The sequence below is a fragment of the Pectinophora gossypiella genome, chromosome 8, assembly GCF_024362695.1.
Source record: "Pectinophora gossypiella chromosome 8, ilPecGoss1.1, whole genome shotgun sequence".
Lineage (NCBI taxonomy): Eukaryota > Metazoa > Arthropoda > Insecta > Lepidoptera > Gelechiidae > Pectinophora > Pectinophora gossypiella.
This window is the reverse complement of record NC_065411.1, coordinates 6,506,670-6,525,719: the sequence shown is the minus strand read 5'-3', so window position 1 is coordinate 6,525,719 and position 19,050 is coordinate 6,506,670. Positions and strand designations below refer to the sequence as shown.

At 39.1% G+C, this 19,050-nt stretch overlaps 1 protein-coding gene across 2 annotated transcripts; it reads left to right on the top strand.

Moving 5' to 3' along the window:
- The first annotated feature begins 60 nt into the window (after nt 1-60).
- LOC126368873 (TBC1 domain family member 16) lies at nt 61-12,256 on the top strand. 2 transcript variants are annotated; one of them, XM_050013075.1, is made up of 8 exons: nt 61-104; nt 713-1,929; nt 4,326-4,522; nt 5,228-5,729; nt 5,924-6,068; nt 6,393-6,499; nt 6,814-6,995; nt 7,714-12,256. In XM_050013075.1, the coding sequence occupies exons 2-8, from the start codon at nt 1,055-1,057 to the stop codon at nt 7,905-7,907; spliced, it is 2,202 nt and encodes a 733-aa protein (XP_049869032.1). In that variant the 5' UTR covers nt 61-104; nt 713-1,054; the 3' UTR covers nt 7,908-12,256. The 2 variants fall into 2 exon arrangements, with proteins under 2 accessions (XP_049869032.1, XP_049869031.1); XM_050013074.1 differs by having other exon boundaries at nt 62-135.
- Nucleotides 12,257-19,050: the final 6,794 nt, after the last annotated feature.

The window sequence follows — 19,050 nt, the reverse complement described above, 5'->3', positions numbered from 1 at the left end:
TATATAAATATTTTTTTTAATTAGCAACGCAGAATTATTAAAACGAAACGTAAGTTATAACCTCACTTCGAATAGTCAAGTCAAATTGAAGTGCAATATTTCGTGTAACTATAAATAATTTACATTATGTCGCAGGTTATTACTAATATATTATTTAACGTTTATATTTATGAGAATTACTAACTAAATCGTTAAGTAGTCCGGCGCGGTATAATGGAACTAACTGCGCAGTTGCGTACTAGGTATTTGGATTTAGAAAGAGATAGAGAAAGAGAGATGAAATATGAAATTAAAGAGTTCCCGCCATTACTTTTGAAAAAAATTGTTTGTAGATTTTTTACAGGGACAACGCCTTGCTATTGCTAATCCTTAGTAGGTACTATATATAAACCTTGATTTGGAAATACCTTCTTGTGTAGGTATATATTTTTATTCGCTAATCTGCTCTCCCGATAATACTCTACCTGTAATAAATAAATGATTAGGTATCTAACTCAGAGTTACTCTTTTGCGTGTTTTTCTCAATATAGTGATTAGTGATTACCTCCTTAGTAAGTATAAGGTAGGTACCTACCTACATGTTTCATTGGTTTTATTTCATAGTAGGTAGGTATGTATGTGAAACCGAGTGTAGGTCCTATTCAGGAATAGGACCTACACTCGGTCCTATTCCTTCCTGTATTGTTATCTAGCATACCAAGTAGGATTTTAGTTTGAGATTTTCAGGTTCGTGAAGAATGTTATTTATTTGAATCGAAATATGATTACACAATTTGTGTAAATATTGCAATAATATACAAATGCTGAGCACACAATTACTGTAATGTTCGATTACTGTATATGACACGGGCGATACAGCTGTGACGTCTTGGAGTGGCGAGCCGGCGCTATTCTCGTTCCTGCGATCAATACCGCGTTATCAAGCTATGTGGATGTTTGTATGCGCGTAGTATACACACAGCGCTTGAATGAGTTCGTCGCGAGTGATAACATCGGAGCGCTATAAACCTCCTAACATTAATTTTGTTGAGGAAATGTGAAATTTTAACCAAAAATGCCGCTGCCTGATCTGCTGAAACGAGCCTCAAGTTATTTCTTAGGTCTAGAATTCGAGGATAACGAAGAACCGCCTGATTACGTCGACAATGAAATTTTGTTTTGCAAGAACAACGTCTGCGTGCATCCGCCGACGATCGCTAGGCATGAGTTGGACATTGTACATCATCCTGGGTACTTAACAGTGACGACGAAGGTATTCACTGACCAGCACAACAACGCTAAACGGCCCACGCTCTTCCTAAATTGGATCCCCAATTCAACTCTGCGACGATGTCCCTCAGCGGTAGAGACGAGTCCGAACGAGGAATTGGCTTCTGCTAATAAGTATTTAAACACTAAAAACCTCATCAAATCTAACGACACTAACAAACCTGAGAAGAGGGATGCTAATAACGAAAATGCATTTTCCGATTCTTCTGAAACAACTAGCATAAATTCCAATTCTGACAAAAATAGTATTAAATCTACAGATACACGGTACACTCCCAACGACACGACTCAGGATGAGTTGTCGTCAAGTTCGAAGCCGACTGTTAAATCTGTTGATTCGACGAAGGACGCCTATACGAGTTTTGAAAAAGATGAGTCGAAAGATGAAGTGTTTGTGTACGACAAGCACGTGCGCTCGCAATCTATGACATCGGTTAACATAACGATTGCTAATCCGACTATTGAGAACGTGGACCTGACCCCTGACTCGTTGTCGGGCGACCGGTTTATACGTTCGGTTTCTATGAGCTCTTGTGACGAGGGCAATCCTAATTGGATGAGCACGCCTGAATTCTTGGCACTTAAGCACAATTTGGTTTTCCCGGACAGCGTCCACAGTTCTCCAGTTCCGCAAAGGAGGGCTCCCATCAAATGTCGAAGGTCAGTCTCCTATTACGTATAAGTAAGCATTACATTATTCAACGTAAGTAGGAGTAGGTACCCGGTTAAACGCTACACATAGGCACTCAACACGATCGATTTCTATGTAGGCCGCGTCTGTAAGTTACAAAATTATCTAAATGCGTATTAATTAATGATACCTATTAAAATTTTACGATAACAATAGGTACCTACGGATCTACCTAAATATAAATATTAGTGTTTTCGAATCTTATTCAACATTTTTTTTTTGACGTGACTTATTGTAGATTTGCCGCAGATGGCATTAACTACTTGGCCGGACAAATGGGGAGCGCTGAGGCTCTCACCCGATACAATGTTGAGAGCCTTCAGCGCTCCCCATTTGTCCGGCCAAGTAGTTAATCAACATTGCAAAATATAGGTACAAAAAGCACAATTATTACCATATCATTTTTGAGGCCAAGGTCGTCGTTTGTTAATAAGGTCACGAATTCCTTTGCAAATACATTCCAGAAGATCCTCGTATGGAATGCCCGTTATTACTTTTCGGACTAGAAAACCTCTGTAACTATACTATTCCGTCTCTACACGACGATGATACGATATTAAGTATATGATTAGATAAATGTCTGGGTATTCGTTACATTTATATTATTTTTCTACTATTTATTTATTTAACAGTGGATTATATACAAGATATATACCTATTAGGCTAAGATAAGACAGACAAACGATTCAGCTAATTTAATATTAAGTATATGTTTTCTCTTTTAGGGTGGGCAGGGCTACAAGTTAAAAATAAACAAATTGTTATGAACAAATGTTATTAATTTGTTACTATATACTTACACTCTGGGACAAAGTTAAAGTTTAAACTAAATTTCCTTGCATTAAATTACATCGGGACCTTTTCGATGCTACGCGTAACAAATACGAGTACATGCTATGATAATTAATTCTGATAGCTTATCTGTTCTAACTTAGTTCCACTAACCTCAATTTTAGAAACCCGTCAATGTACGGCTCATGAAAACAAAATGATTTCCTACTGACACGGCCATTTTAGTAGCGTAGTAACGTAGGTAACATAAGGGTATTTTCGTACCCACATCATAATATTGCTTATGACTGTAACTCCGAGATTGGCATATGTACTTTAGGGTGCCTTTCCACCAGAGATATGCTATGCAGCTATGCTGCGAAGATGTATAAGCTGCGCTACGAAACTATGTGACCCTTTCCACCAATACTATGTTGCTGTGCGAGGAAGATGCGCTGCGAAGATGCGCCTCGGCAAAGTAGCTGTGCTACGAGCTATGCTACGTATCGATAGTACTCTGCTCGGAACATAGCTAAAGTACGCATCCATAGCACACATCTTTAGCACGCATCCTTCCATATAAAAAAAAAAACATAATATGTTAGTTGAATCCGTTTCCACCGGTGCTATGTTATGTGCACCAATGAATATGATTGATGGATATCAAACGCATCCGTAGCATCGTAGCATAGCACATTTCTGGTGGAAAGGCACCCTTAGAACCCTGTCGTCCTATTATGTTTGACATTTAATGAGACTTACGGTTTATTTTGGCAAAAAAGTTAATGTGACATGGTTTCAAAACGTATACATATTTAGTACTCGTAAACTCGTGACGGTACGTATCGGATAAGAATGGGATGTAGTCGAAATCTCCCTAATAATTTTATGGAAACCGTGTACCTAGGGGAATAATTCTGATGAAATAAATTTTCTTTTATATAAGTGACTCAGAAAACGGTTGATATTTACGTAAGCGTAAAATTAAATTCACGCGGCACGTAACGTGACAACTAGACGTCAGTAGATTTCTTCTTGTTTCGTATGGATTGTTGGCGCAGGCTGGTGATGAGGCGAGTACACGAGTTCGAGCAACAGCGCACGGCAGACCTCGATGCTAAACGTGATGAGTTGAAGGCCCGTCCCCCTGCCGCTATTCATTATAATTACCAAAACGGTGTGCTCACGTGCCCTCGCTGTGCGCGGGAGTTCACTGTAAAGATAGGCTACATAAGCCATCTTCGGGCGCATCAGCGTCGTGCAGACTAGGAGTCGAAGTGGTCGCCATGGCCGAAATCGGTCGGAGAGAGAGATCAAGGTCAATGATCGATCTCATCAACTGATGTCATCGTTACCATTGAGCCCCATTATTGTTAGCCCCATTATTGCCAGCTACATTAGGTATTTCAGCTACATTATTGTTGTCATTATTTAGTTACCAGCCGATCGCCCATATAGGTACCCTCCAAATAGTCCAGTAACAATTTCTTGATCGACTTTCGGGGAAGTTCGGGATGATCGGTTCGGGGAAATCTTGAGCGTTCCCAAGGGGTGAGAATTGCATAAGAATAAATAAGTCTGTGATATTTTTTAGATTCTCAGTAGACCTCAGTCAAATGCGGTCTCTGCGATTATTCTTCAACGACGACAACTGCACATGTGGACAACTGGTGGTAGCGTCAAGGGAATCCCAGTATAAGATACTGCATTTCCATCACGGTGGATTGGATCACTTAGCCCAGGTCTTGCACCGATGGCATTCACTGTTACACAATATCAAGCTCACTCCAGGTAAGAGCACCGTAGATATTAGATATGCTTATCACGGTGATATACCTACCTAAGATAATTCATTTATTCAAATATACCTAAATAAACATGATTATATGCCCTTCATGACTGCAAAGGGTTATTTATGACTCATTTGAGCCGATTCTAAAGTTGCTCATAAGTGCGTCTAAATAACTACCCACATCAAAGTACTGCTGAACTCGAAATGAATGCTAATCATTGACACCCTGCCTTCTAACAAACTTCTCTATCAGTAGGTAATTTGTTTGTTGGTGATTTTGTCCAATCTACATGTGCACCGAAGCCGTGAGCTTCTCCTAATCCAATCATCTCCCTAGCATTGTCCCGTTTTCACAGGGTCCGCTTACCTAACCTGAAGATTTGACAGGTCCGGTTTTTTACAGAAGCGACTGCCTGTCTGACCTTCCAACCCGCGACGGGAAAACCAGTCCAATACAGGTTAGGTAACGTACCTCCGAAAATGCATTTCTCGGGAATGTGGGTTTCGTCACGATGTTTTCCTTCACCGCTGAGCACGTGATAATCATTTGTGATCCAAACATGAATTCGAAAACAAATTCGATATACTTTGGTTTAGGCCTGTGCTGGGATTCGAACCTGCGACCTCAATGTGAGAAGCAAGCGTGCCAAATGGGCTACCACGGCTCTTCTCCTAATCCAGTAATAAAATAAATTTGCTTTCAGGATCCGAAGAACCGAACCTCCCGTACCGTCATTTTATGGTTTGCCGCCCAGAAGTTCAAAAATCGGAACAGCACCCCGAAGAAGGAAAAGTACCCAAAATCACGCCCGAACTTTTTTACGGGAAGGTCATGAACGGGAAAGGCGTTATTGAAGACGATTTGTTCTTGAGGAAATGTGTCTTCTTCGGTGGCTTGGACAAAGAGTTAAGAAGGGAAGTCTGGCCATTTCTCCTTCACTGCTATCCATATAACTCGACTTACGACGAAAGGGAAATAATCTTACAAATAAGGACCAGAGAATATGAAGAGATATCAAGAAGAAGATTAGAAAAGATGACACCGGAACAACATGCCGTATTCTGGAAAACTGTGCAATGTGTCATTGAAAAAGACGTGGTCAGAACAGATAGGGGGAATCCGTTTTTTGCTGGAGAAGATAACTACAATATAGAGATAATGAAGAATATTTTGCTAAATTATGCTGTTTATAATCCAGTGTTAGGGTAAGTAACGTAAGCTCTCTCGACAAAGTTCAAATTACATTTAGCTCTGGGCTCTGGAACTTTTCGTTCTGTTTGTTTGGGGATTTCCAGCAAAAAAATTATGATCATTAGTCGCTATTAGTATCTACTTATTTTGTCTCTATTATTATATCGTTTCATTATGCAGACTAATACTTTAAAACAAATCGTTGTAGGTACACGCAAGGAATGAGCGATCTGTTGGCACCGGTCCTTTGCGAGATCAAATGCGAGGCCGAGGCTTTCTGGTGCTTTGTGGGCCTCATGCAGCGAGCTATCTTCGTCTGCACGCCCACTGACAATGACATGGATAACAATCTTGTAAGTAAAGTCAATCTTAAATGCTGTAGAGGCCGCTACCGCCGTCGCTTAGTGATGCCCTATAAATGGCGTTTTAATGAAGTCTATGAAATTTTGTTTGGAAGTTTGGATTTCGCAAAAAAAGTAATAAGTATTCGCTACTTGTTTTCAAATCAAACTTGCGAAAGCTCGAAGCCTTAAAACAAATAAACGAAGTTACGACATGTTCCGAACTGGAATTAGAGCAAACAACATATTAGGTCTCGAGGAATGCTCTTTAACATGACTATCATTATATTATAATTAATTGCTGTAAGCGTTATAATTTGAGGCTTGTAATTCCAGAGCTACCTTCGAGAGTTGATCAGGATAATGCTGCCACATTTCTACAAACATTTGGAGAAACATGTAGATGCAATGGAATTGCTGTTCTGTCACCGTTGGATCTTGTTGTAAGTGCCAGTTCTACAACTCGTCCTTTCTTCTGCTGTAGATTATACAAATTGTCCTTGATATCCGTAGTTTTATATTGCTTTCGTTACCCGTCTCCCGAATTAGGACTTCATCATACAGACATGACTTCGAATGCACACATATGGTAGACAAAAGTTCCGAGCTCCGAGGCTCAAGGCTCGGGATTTTCCAAACAAACTTTACCGCAATGCTACAACAATCATTGAATAGAATGATAAGTAATATGGAAGGTATTTTCTTCTAAAACTTTATAGGTATTTAGAGAGTAATACTGACCCTAATTTCCATGTAGATGCTTCAAGCGCGAGTTTACGGAGACAGTGGCACTGCGCATGTGGGAGGCGTGTTGGGCGAACTACCAGACCGACTACTTCCACCTGTTTCTGTGCCTGGCCATCATAGCCGTGTATGCTGATGACGTCATCGCTCAGGACCTCAACACCGACGAGATGTTGCTGCACTTCAGCTCTCTAGGTGAGACTAGTCTTTTTATGAATGATAAGTAAACCGGCGCGCATACATGAAGTATTTGATGAAGAAGCAAAAGTGGTGTGTCAGGATCGCAATAAGTGGAATTCTGTTGTCTCCTACCAACGGGAAATAGGCATAATCTTATGTTATGTAAATGATAAGTTAGCCTGACCGTAATCTCGCCTGATGGTAGTGATGATGTGGTTGAGGAAGGCTTGCTTACCTAGAAAGTACCTATGCCGCTTTACTCTTATAAGTATTCTGTCTACTGCAGAGTTTCAAATAGAGAAATCATTTTGCTAACCCTCGTCGTTTATATTGCCTCCTTCCCATGTATCTACTCATGTTTATATGAAGCTTGCGTATGTTCTTCCAACCCTTGTGCTCGAAACGACGCTCTGTGATGTAAACTAGTTGCGCAGCCTGGATATAGAGATTTGTAAAGCAATTAAGGCCATGCGATTAAATAAAAACCCTGTTAAAACACATAATAACGGGTTCTTACCGCGTTTAAAGTAGGGTATGAGACTCCCGATATTTCGACACTGTTGCAAGTGCCATGCTGATCACGGGATGACTGATGAGAGAGTGGAGAGAGGAGTGGAGTAGGTAGACCTTCTACCGATCTACTTTAAACGCAGTAAGAACCCGTTATTATGAGTTTTAATTATGATAATAACCCCGTAAACTTAAAACAATGTAAAAACCCTGTTATTTCCAGCAATGTACATGGACGGTCGCCTAATCCTGCGCAAGGCGCGCGGCCTGCTGCACCAGTTCCGTCAGCTGCCGCGCATTCCATGCACTCTGGCGGGCATGTGCCAGCGTTGCGGCCCGGGAATATGGGACTCCACACACCGCCCCAGTGTTGAGTGCACCGGCGCGCACGATGTTTGCGAATACGCCGTACAGTAGGCTGGATGCACCACGTAAAAGGGGTTGTTAGACTAGCCAATCCGTCCTGAGCGATGCGTCAAGGCCATGGGCGCTGCGATCAGGATCGTGTAATCGGTGAGGAGTAACCATGGCAACCACGATCTCGACCTAGTCTAACAGCGTCGAAGTGTAATTATTTACCGCTAAAGTTTGTTACATTGTGAACCATAATAATGCCGGGATAGTTATTGCTCCTGCTTCACTTGCGTTCATATTAATGTCGGGTAACAACTGAATGAGCTTCATTAGGGGCCTCTGTGAAAGCTGGTACCTACTAGGGTTGGTGAGGCGGGCCATCGACCTAGACATATACATTTGAAAGAGGGTATCCTAATTCTGACTTCCCGGTGTGAAGTGCACCGTCACTCTCGATTCTGAGAATACGCTGTGACAGAAAGCATTAAGTACTTACTTAAAGTTTTTAAAACGACATAAAGTATCTACTGAGATAATTATTTATTGCTTCGGCATGTTTCACTCGTGTTAGCTCGCATCTGGGGGCTCTATTGAACCCTCCTAACCTCTAATAACCTTGACACCAGTGTTGTGAGGGCGATGTCCGACCACAACATACAATTTCACTGATTGGCTGGACAAATGATGAGCGCTGAAGGATCTGGCCGCCGCAGATTTAGACTCAAGTGAAGCAGCAGCATATCAGAGCTTTGAATAAACCATGCACAATAATTAGCAAATGCAAATATATTTTCGTAAACTGTGTAGGAAAATGTTTTATATTTCATACGCTATCTGATGCATCGTAACTTAATGTAGGAAACTTGATTGGCATTCTATCAATATCGTTTATTTCTCCTTGGTCTGTGGATATGTCTAAGATATTCAATCCATGGAAGTATAATAAGTACTTACCAACATATTCCAATGCTTATTGGGATGTTAGGCATACTTACAATATGAGGCGAACCAGCCATCGACAGCGTTTCAATTATATAAAACGGCTTTAAGTTTGAGCTTACTAAATACGCATTATAATGGAATTGGTTCGGTGGATGTATTCTATACTTAGTTAGGAACAATTTGTATGCATTGGTTTAGAAGAGAGGGAATTCAGTTTACTGATAAATATTGGGAGAAGTAACATTGTGGCATACCTATAGAGTGGCATAACCAGAAAATGTATAAGGGACCCCCAGAACTCCCACAGAACTCCAAATGTTCAAATACCTAATTAAAAACTATTAGTTACCTATATTTTGTATATTTAGGTACATTAGGTACAGTTAGCTCGACCGTATAGATGGCGATACGACTCACCACCTATCACGTTGGTGTAACAGAAATCTCGGTGACGTGTGGGTACTTAGTTCATCTTGCAAATGTATCTCTGACTATCCCAGTTGGGATATATCGTGTGTAGTTATGTTATTAGATACATTTACTTACTTTACTACCTACATTTATTAAATTTTGTTGCTCTCTAAATACCTCATATTTTTAACGATTTATATATAATTTAAATATGTAATTATATAATGGTGAGCCTGTTTTTCTTATTCGAAAAGCGCCTTTCTCAACAGGTATTATTCAGAGCTATGCCACACTATTGATATACCAATGATAAGATTAAGTCAGCTTTTTAGTACAAAGTGATAGTATTATAAAATTAAATATACAAAGAAATATAAGTACCTATTTAGAGTTGTTCTGTTGGGCATTTAAGACATTATCATCATATCAATGTGGGTAAATGTTTCATATTATAGAGTAGCGATTCCAGTGGTGAGCTGAGACAATTTAGATTCCACAACAACGAGCTATTTTACTGTGAAGGCGCGTTAGTTAACTGACGGCCACGGTGGTCCAGTAGTTCAGCGTTGGGCTCACGATCCGCAGGTCCTGGGTTCGCTTCTCGGTGAGGACACGCTTAACAAAAATCTTTGTGAGACTGTCGCTGGTTTAGTCAGGACTTTGCAGGCTGAAATAACCTGATTGTCCGAAAAATAAGCTGATGAGTCTCGACTATATTAGTTGTTAAATGAGCCACGTCAGAACCCATTGGTGGCTCGATAATAACCCTGACACTGAAGTTCATGAAGTAGGTAATTGATTTCAATTCTCACAAGAGAATCGCGAACTGTTAAATGTAAGCATTCTCTGTCATAGCTCAGCTTAGCCTCTCCGGTGGAATCATTACTTAAACTTTTAACTTGAGTTAGGTGTGTATGTACCTAATACTGTACCTTTTAGGTATTTCTATTGAATGTAACTGTTATGTATTTACATGTATCCATACATTAGGTCACTAATGAGGCTTTTTGAACCCGTAAATACTTACATAAGGCAAATTTTTTCAGGAAAGCTCAGGTAAAGAGTGGGTACTAGTTCATGTTGCGACGGATGTACTTAGCTCTGACCAGCCCAACGGGAAATATAGTCGTCTCATTTTAAGTTATCTTTATGATTCTCATTTAAAGCCACAAAATGTAATAGATGTCACAAAACCCTCGCTGTTCCTTGTCACACTCCCGTAATGTGACGTGACGTAATGTATGGACTCGGAATACAAGAAAGAAGTTTGAAGGGCCCTAACTCGGAGAACCGCTGTCGCCGGTTCAACCCCACTTTTTTTATTACTAAGTACTCCTGCAAACAGGTAAAGAACTACGATACCTGTACTGCTGATGCTGCTGTGGTTTCAAACTCCATAGCCACTTTACCGGCTATGTATATTTTTTGTGCAACTTTATCATTACTTTTCGTAAAATACCTACTGCACAGAATATTTTGATAAATAGCCGATCATACTAAGATTTTCAGCTTTCCTGTGATAAGGAGAGATCTCCTAGCATCATAGTCGTTATTTGTTTTTTTTTGCCCTGTAGGTTATAATGCACTAGACGGACTTTTGATAATTATACTATCGCGGAGCTCCGTTCGTCGTAATGTTTGCGGACGAGTGGAGTGCAAAGTTGAAGTATGAACTATCTGCTCATACGTATATGTAAGGCCCTTCCAACCTCTTTATTCTATTCCGTGGACAGTCATGAGAAATATAATGTACCCACTTTAGGACTCTGTCGCACTAACATAATATTTGACATTTAGTGAGACTTACAGTTCAAATTGTCAAACAAGTTAATGTGACATGGTACCAAAGTGTATACATTATTAATGCTCGTGACCGGACATCTCAAATAGATAATATTGGTATCTTCTTAGGGAAATTTGTCATATCAGCGACCAAGGTAATTAATGGTGTACCATATTATTGAATATTATTATGCTGTTATAGTTATTCTTATTACTTATTATTATTACGAATTAATGTTCGCTTCTTGTTAAACGAATTACCTGGGACTAAGTACCTTTATAGATTAGACATTCATCATGTTAATATTCAACGGGTATACCTTATGGTTTATCGTTTAATTAACAAAGTAATAAAAATAGAACTTACTATTTAAGTTGTCTTTTTGAAGTTTAATCTACTTACATAATTAAAGTGCGCCCACTAACTCGGAGCAGCGTGGTGAATTATGCTCCATATCCCCTCCGGTTGATCGAGGGGGGCATGTGCCCAGCAGTGGGACGTATATAGACTGTTCATGTTTTGAAGTTATTTTTGTTGAACAGTAATTTAAAATTTGGGACTGTTATTAGCCCCATATATTATCGCCGATCCTGTTTTTTTATGAATTCTATAGTATAGGCTTTAATTCATTGAAACACATTTTATTTTTTAAATGTAGGTAACCTACCTACTTTAATTACTGATACTAGTAGCTAGGTTTTTAATACTAGCTGGTTAGTGCCTGCTTTGTAAAGCATCTTCTTTATTTACCATAATTATTAAAATAATAACATGCGCAATGTACCTAGTTACCTATCTGCATTATAGTATCTATACAGTGAATTGCACTGCACTATACCTACATTAGTATAGTTTGCCATCTTATGACTTTGCCCACCTTGTAACCACCATTACGTCATATCAAATAGGTATTTAATACAATGTAAGTAGGTAATTATAACCATAGATTGAACTCTCAAAAAACATGTAAGTACATAGTAAGCAAATCTATCAACAAAAAAAAAAGGCAAAGTAAAAATATGTAATTTTTAATGATAGATTTGCAATGAGAGTTTGAATGTTTACCTAAATATAATACAAAATTCTCGAAACAATGTTTATTTTTTCGCATATTGTGAATTGTTACGCGTATTCTGTGATATGTACTTGATCTGCTTGTAATATAATGTAAAAGTTGATGATAATTGAGTGAAAATATAATATAAATATAACTACCTTACGTAGTTTATATATATGAGTCATATTATGTTAGAAATAAATGTACGAGCATTCAAAACATTTGTTTTAATTATGTAAGTAGTGTTAGATAGTCCTAATCCCGACTGACACATCACTGTGCTAATGAACTACTGACGTAACTTGACGTAACTGACGTACTTTGACTAGGGAATACCATCCCGATCTCGCGGGATCCCCATCTCGCGAGATCTCAAATTTTTAGGGATCAATCCCGAAGCATAATATGACGAGATCCCATTCGAGATTGACGGGATTGGGCGAATCTCCTTGAGTTATACTTTTTTGTTTTGATTATGCTGATTTCCAAAGAAAACTTAATTAAGTAGGTATTTAGTTAGTAAGTGTTAGTTTTGTTAACTTGATAAAAATAATAATAATTAATGAACCTTATCACAAACAAGCAATTTTCATTGTTTACAGCCATCCTTACTTTACATTTTTTTATGAACTAGACGAGATCCCGAAAATTTCGGGATCTTTCCCTAACTTTGACACTATTTATTAACGCGCGTTGACGCAATGTAAAATGTTGTTATATTTTATTAAAATATAATCACTAATGAGGGATGAATGAATGAGGGATTCTAGGCAACGTTCCCCAGGGTGATTCTTCTTACGTTTTTTTTTGTGAGTTGTAAGAATTGTATATGTTTTTTAGGAAAATCAGTGACCTCTGAATTATTTTACTTAGGTAATTACTTCTAGTATCGTGTCCGGATATAATTTTTGCCTTAAAATTATTAGATATTATATTAAAAAAAATTAGAAGTCATAAATGTCACGGAACGTGTCGTGTGAGATTGCCAGAATTGCAGATAAAATGATTTTTTCTGAAGATGTGGCATGTTATTATTCGAAATATTACAATAACTATGCAAGATGAACCTTTGTTCTATAAGACTGTTTAACAAAATATATAAATAATGCACACTATTTATGATTTTGAACAACATACATTTTGTGAGCAGTTTTTGTGTCACAACCGTGTGCGACTCTTTAAAATTGCAATACTCTGTAGAAATAAATCTATGACATTGGCAACCCTTTCTAAGTTTTTTTAGAACGGCAACAATATGTTCTTGTCAGTATTGCCAATGGCTAAGAGCGTTGAGACCAGTATAAAATCAATCTGCTTTTACATTTTAAAAAAAGGACAACCTTAACTCGTCAACGCCGTGTTAGAGTTTTAAACTTAAGTATCAGTGTTACACTATTGTTTGAAATATAATATGCACGTCATACAGTGTAGTTTAAAATAGTTACTTAAGATTTGCAGTATCGTGGATAGCTTTTGGGTTATATCGAACACGTTTCAAATTGTCACGACCATGTAATGATAAAAATGTCACAGCCGTAGACATTTTAAACACATGGTTGTGACATATAATGCATGATCGTGACATTCTTTTTTATTTCAATTATTTAGTGGGTTTTGTTGCTTTTATTTATAAATTATATTATTGTTTGATATGCTTACATACGAGTACTTACTTTACTAGTCCATATAGATCCCAGTACTGGGCAAGGGCCTCTTCCAAGATATTTGGAAGGAATTTATTCATAACCACACTAGGCAGGGGTTTTTAGGCGGTTGTATGGTATTGTTACGGAAGTGGATTTCGGGATTGGAACGAAACTCACTGAGTTCAAGGAGAAATATTGGTTGGTCAAATTGTTAGTATAAATAACGACAACCCTGATACCCCTTGCTACCGTGTCTCCTGATATCACGCTAAGAAGTATCATAGCGTGATATCAGGAGACTACGGTCTTTACCTGGAATAGCAACGATTCTGCAGATCTTGGCCCTGAAGTTCCCAGTACAAATAACCTCCTTAGAGGAGGCCTTGACAGCTATTAACTCCCTCACGGATCACGTGAGGTCGGTTTTGAACGAAACTTCAAAACAGGTTCCGGATATGGAAGACCATATCGCTGGAAACTGCCTACCGATACCCGAGATCTGCCAACGGAGAAAAACGCAGCCACTCGCGCATATGATTCCAATCGCACCGAGGAATGTCGCCGTCATTTGCGTCTCTAGCAGCATACTGTAAGAAAACGTATTAATGACATGCGACAGAATCGGTGGGATAATCTTTTGAGCGGCATTGAGCTCCACCACCAGGCCATCTGGCAGCTGTCTAGGTCTCTTCAAAAGGATACGCTTTTACCTCTCAATAGGCCTAACCAACCCCCCGCTTTTGACGATGACAAAAAAGCCGAATGCTTTGCCGACAGTCTCGAAGCCCAATGTTCGCCCAGCACTCTCCCTATCGATCGTAGGCACCGCTCGACGGTGAACTCTGAAGTTCAGCGTAGGGCTTCTGTACCTCCCACCGATCCTTCTCTTGCACAGCTCACTAAGGAAGAGGTACTAGATATCATTAAAAATCTTCATACCCGAAAAGCCTCTGACTCAGACGGTATCACGAATCGTGTCCTTAAAAACTTCGGTGCTCCCCTCATCTGTTTACTAACGGCAATATTCAACGTCGCCATGATCAACTACGTCTTTCCACAGCAGTGGAAAGAAGCAATTGTAATAGGTATACCAAAGCCTGGGAAACCTAAAAACGAACCTTCGAGTTACCGCCCCATAAGTCTCCTCAATACCATGGGGAAGATTTATGAGCGGCTCATATTGCTAGATTACAGGACTACGCCGAATCCAATAGTCTTATTCCACCAGAGCAGTTTGGTTTTAGAACCAAACACTCCTGCGTTCAACAAGTGCACCGTATTGTTGAACATATCTCTAGTAGATTAAACTTAAAAAAATCTGTCGCTACGGGAGCGCTCTTCTTCGATGTGGCGAAAGCGTTCGACAAAGTCTGGCACAACGGCTTGATCTACAAGCTTTATTCACTGGTAGTGCCAGACCGTCTCGTGCACATCATACGAGACTTCCTCTCAAATCGAACCTTTCGCTACCGCGTGGAAGGGACGCTCTCGTCACCGCACCCGATACATGCCGGAGTCCCACAAGGCTCCGTCCTCTCCCCTTTACTATTTTCATTGTATACTAGTGACATTCCCAAATCCCCTAACACCGAACTAGCTTTATTTGCGGACGATATAGCCATCTATTCTTCGTGCCGTGATCAAGTTATGATGACCGGAATTCTCCAACGGGCGGCCAATGCCTTGGGTAAGTAGTTTCGCAAATGGAGAATCGAGGTAAACCCGGAGAAAAGTGCAGTGGTGTACTTTTCAAAAAGCTATTATAACACGCCACGGTCACGCCGTCAACTTAAAGTCATCAAGATGTTTGGCAAGCCGATCCCGTGGGAGGAGTAAGTCAAATATCTCGGCGTAGTCTTAAATAGAAGTCTTACTTTTAAGGCCCATATCCTCCTTAACAAGCGTAGTAAATTGTCCCTTAGGAATAAGGTGAAAATCTACACGACCGAGTCCGATCATGACCTCTTGAAAAGTATCGGCGTCCGAAGGACGTAATATACGATCCCGACGATTCGATTACTCTAGCCATAGAGGCAGCCAATCAGCTCGTGACACCAAACACTTCAGGACCCCGATACTGACCCCGCCGGCGTGGTCGACGACTTCCCTCAATTAGCGCTTATCGCTATCGACCCTCTAGGTTCGATTAACTCTTTCAAATATTTTTCTTCTCACACGACGCTCTGAGCCGAGGTGGGCACCCTCGATACTGACCCCGCCCAACTGGGCACCCTTAGGCCTGTTGCCTTAAACGTTGTACCGGGTGAGAGCCTTCAGCGCTCCCCATTTGTCCGGCCAAGTAGATAATGCCATCTGCGGCAAATGTACAATAAGTATAAAGGTTTTTGTTTCCAAATCCTAACTTTTTTATGACGCGATCTTAATTATTGTGATTTAGTTAAGTATCACATATAATCAGAAAGAAGATTACCAAATAAATACTTTTGATTAAACCAATTCAGTGTTTGTTAATGCCTAATTGCTCCAATCAATTGAGACAAAAAACTAAGATGACAAAAAAATAACAGCAACAGTTACAATGAAAAATGCAAAACAGTCGCATCCATGTCATATTGTGTCACAGCCATGTTTAGTGATGTCACGACCGAGGCACAAATGTCACAACCGTGTTTTTCTACCCTTATTTTTTAATATTCCTGAGGGTATTAAGCTTGTCCATATGCATCCAAAATATGCTTTTGACATAAACTTTTGATTTGCATCATAAAAACTCATAAAAACAAATATATTTTTTTTTTGGGGTTCTCTGCAAACTATTTAAGAATTACCCTTCTCTTTATTTTGATCAGAATAATAACGGGTGTACGATGTGTTGTGCCTGGGTGTAATAACAAATACAAACATAAAAGGAGTCCGTTATCCTGGCACTGCCACCAAAAAATGCTTGTAACTTTTGAACGCATGAACGGCATATGGACACATTCTGGTAGTTGGCGAAAAATTTAGACAAATTATCGTCATTTTTTCTGTGTAGTCAGAAATGTGTCACCTTATCCTGATAAGGGACAATTAGTAGGTTAAACGAAGGCAAATCTGTACAGCGCCATCTATATTGTTTTTTTGGGTAACCTAGCCTGAAAAGTCTGAACTGTCGTTCTCTTTAACAGTAGCTAGGGACCTACTTTATTTTTATAGGTAGGTAGGTACCTACATAACTACGTGGATATAGCGACCAACGATAGTGCTGTAGATACCTGCTACTATCGATACTTCGGTATCCCTGGCTACTACTTAAATAGTTTTGCTGATAAGTAAGTACATTGATAATATCGCATTCCTTTCCCTTATTGTCTCATTGAAACTTATTTTATCAAAGAAAATCAACAATTTGAAACAACTAAAAAAGATTATTTGTATTCTTTTTTAAATTCTTAATTATTTTTAAAAAGTAAGTAACTACACTATGAAAAGGGAATTCCCCGTTTCAAAGAAACAACAATGAAAACAACTATGAATTTGTAATTTAGTTTTTAAGCTAAATGTTTTAAGGGTCATTTAAGGTATCCCCGATTGGTTTCCGATAAACATAATCTTATCGTTGTTAAACTCAACAAGTTCACTTCATACAAGTTGTGTGTGTGTGTGTGTGTGTGTTGTTATTTCTGCCAGTATGGCATGAACGCAGGCACACAAGCCGAGCGTGTGGTCGCGTGTGGTCCTGGTCAGTCAGTCAGTTGACGTCGAGTCAAATAAATAACACATCGAAGGATAAGGATCAGTGTTATATGTCACAAACGTACCTAGTGGATATTTCTGTACTTACTTACTTTTTGTTATTCACATCCAATTTCTGTTTTTGTGTGGCTGACCCTTTTGTACCTTTTGCTACGGAGTAGGTAAGTGGTACATTATTAAAATCGACTATTACCGATTGTACCTATATTTTGATCTTTGTGGGATTTTGAATGGCGGTAACAATGACAATGTTCTTGCCTACCTATAATTTGTAAATAAGTCCGTGTTCATCTGTGGTGTCCGTAATAAGTAAGTAAACATACCTAATTATTTTTTCTTGTAGACACGTACGTACCTACTTAGTGTGATAAAGAAAAGGGATAAAAATTCGCAATCCATAGTCGTTGTAATCACAGTCATCAGTACCTAATATTGTAATTGTAGGTTGTCTTTCCCAGTACCTAATTAACTTGTATTGTTTCTGCTTCTTACAGGTTGATACGATGGCATCAGCTAAAGCCAATAAAAAGTAAGTTCTTTATCAACATAATGGCCCCGATTCCTGCAGACACCTCCTAATTTTATTTTAAGTTATACCTACCTGTCATTTTCTTATCCGCCGAAAAGGAAAGGGACGGATGATTGTCAACAAGTTAATTTTAAAACGAATGAATAACCCGAGCGAATAAAATAGGCGAGATCGCTGGTATTGTAATCCGTTTTATTGGCTGATGTAAAATTGTTAAGACGGTTGTTGTAGATTTTTTAAACAGATAGGTAGTTGATTCCATAAATTTTATGCATGTTGACTACCCGTCCCTTTCTTTTCCAACGGATAAGAAAATGACAGGTAAGTACCTATAACTTAAAATTAGATGGCGTCTGCAGGAATTAGCACCAATACTAAGCATACGTCGTAACTCGTGTAACTGATTATGAATCTTGATATTAAGTGTGCGTCAAGCTAGCGGCCTCAAACAAAAATGGGCACGAAAAAATAATTTGACCATACCAAAAATTAGTAAAATCTGACAACATTCTTGAGCATGTGTAATAATTTTGTTCGCGACTGTACTTTTCTTGATAAATGTATGATATAGGGTATAATGACTTTTTGACATATTTCGTCAAAGAGAATCAGGTCCAAATTATGATGGTAGGGAGTACTATTTCATACGAGTTCATTGACATTAGTTACAAACTGAAGTATGCAAGCGCTCCCCAGATAATAGGTATTTTCTAAACGTCAAGCCAGCGGGATCAAAGAACTGCCTTTATAACATTGGAACCGTTGAAGTACTAATTTCGGTATTTTGCAGGGGGTGAGTACTATTTCGGTACTAATTTTTGGCGTTTAAATCAAAGCGAAAGACCTTGTCGTTAACTCTCGCCAAATTTCGCTCACCGTCAAGCTAGCAAGTGCAATAAAACATGGCTATAAATCCAGAACCGTGATGGGACTAATTTTTTTACAACAGGTACTATTTTTTTCAATAAGAGTACAAAGGGCATTGAACATTTTACTATGGAGGCTGGCATAGCCTGGTGGCGCCACCTAGCGGATTTTTTAAAACTGCGGCGCACGATGAAACCTGTGCATATCGATAGGGGGCACTTTTCTGCACAAAAAAGCTTTAATGAACCTATGCTCTAAAGCGTCACGTTTTCAAG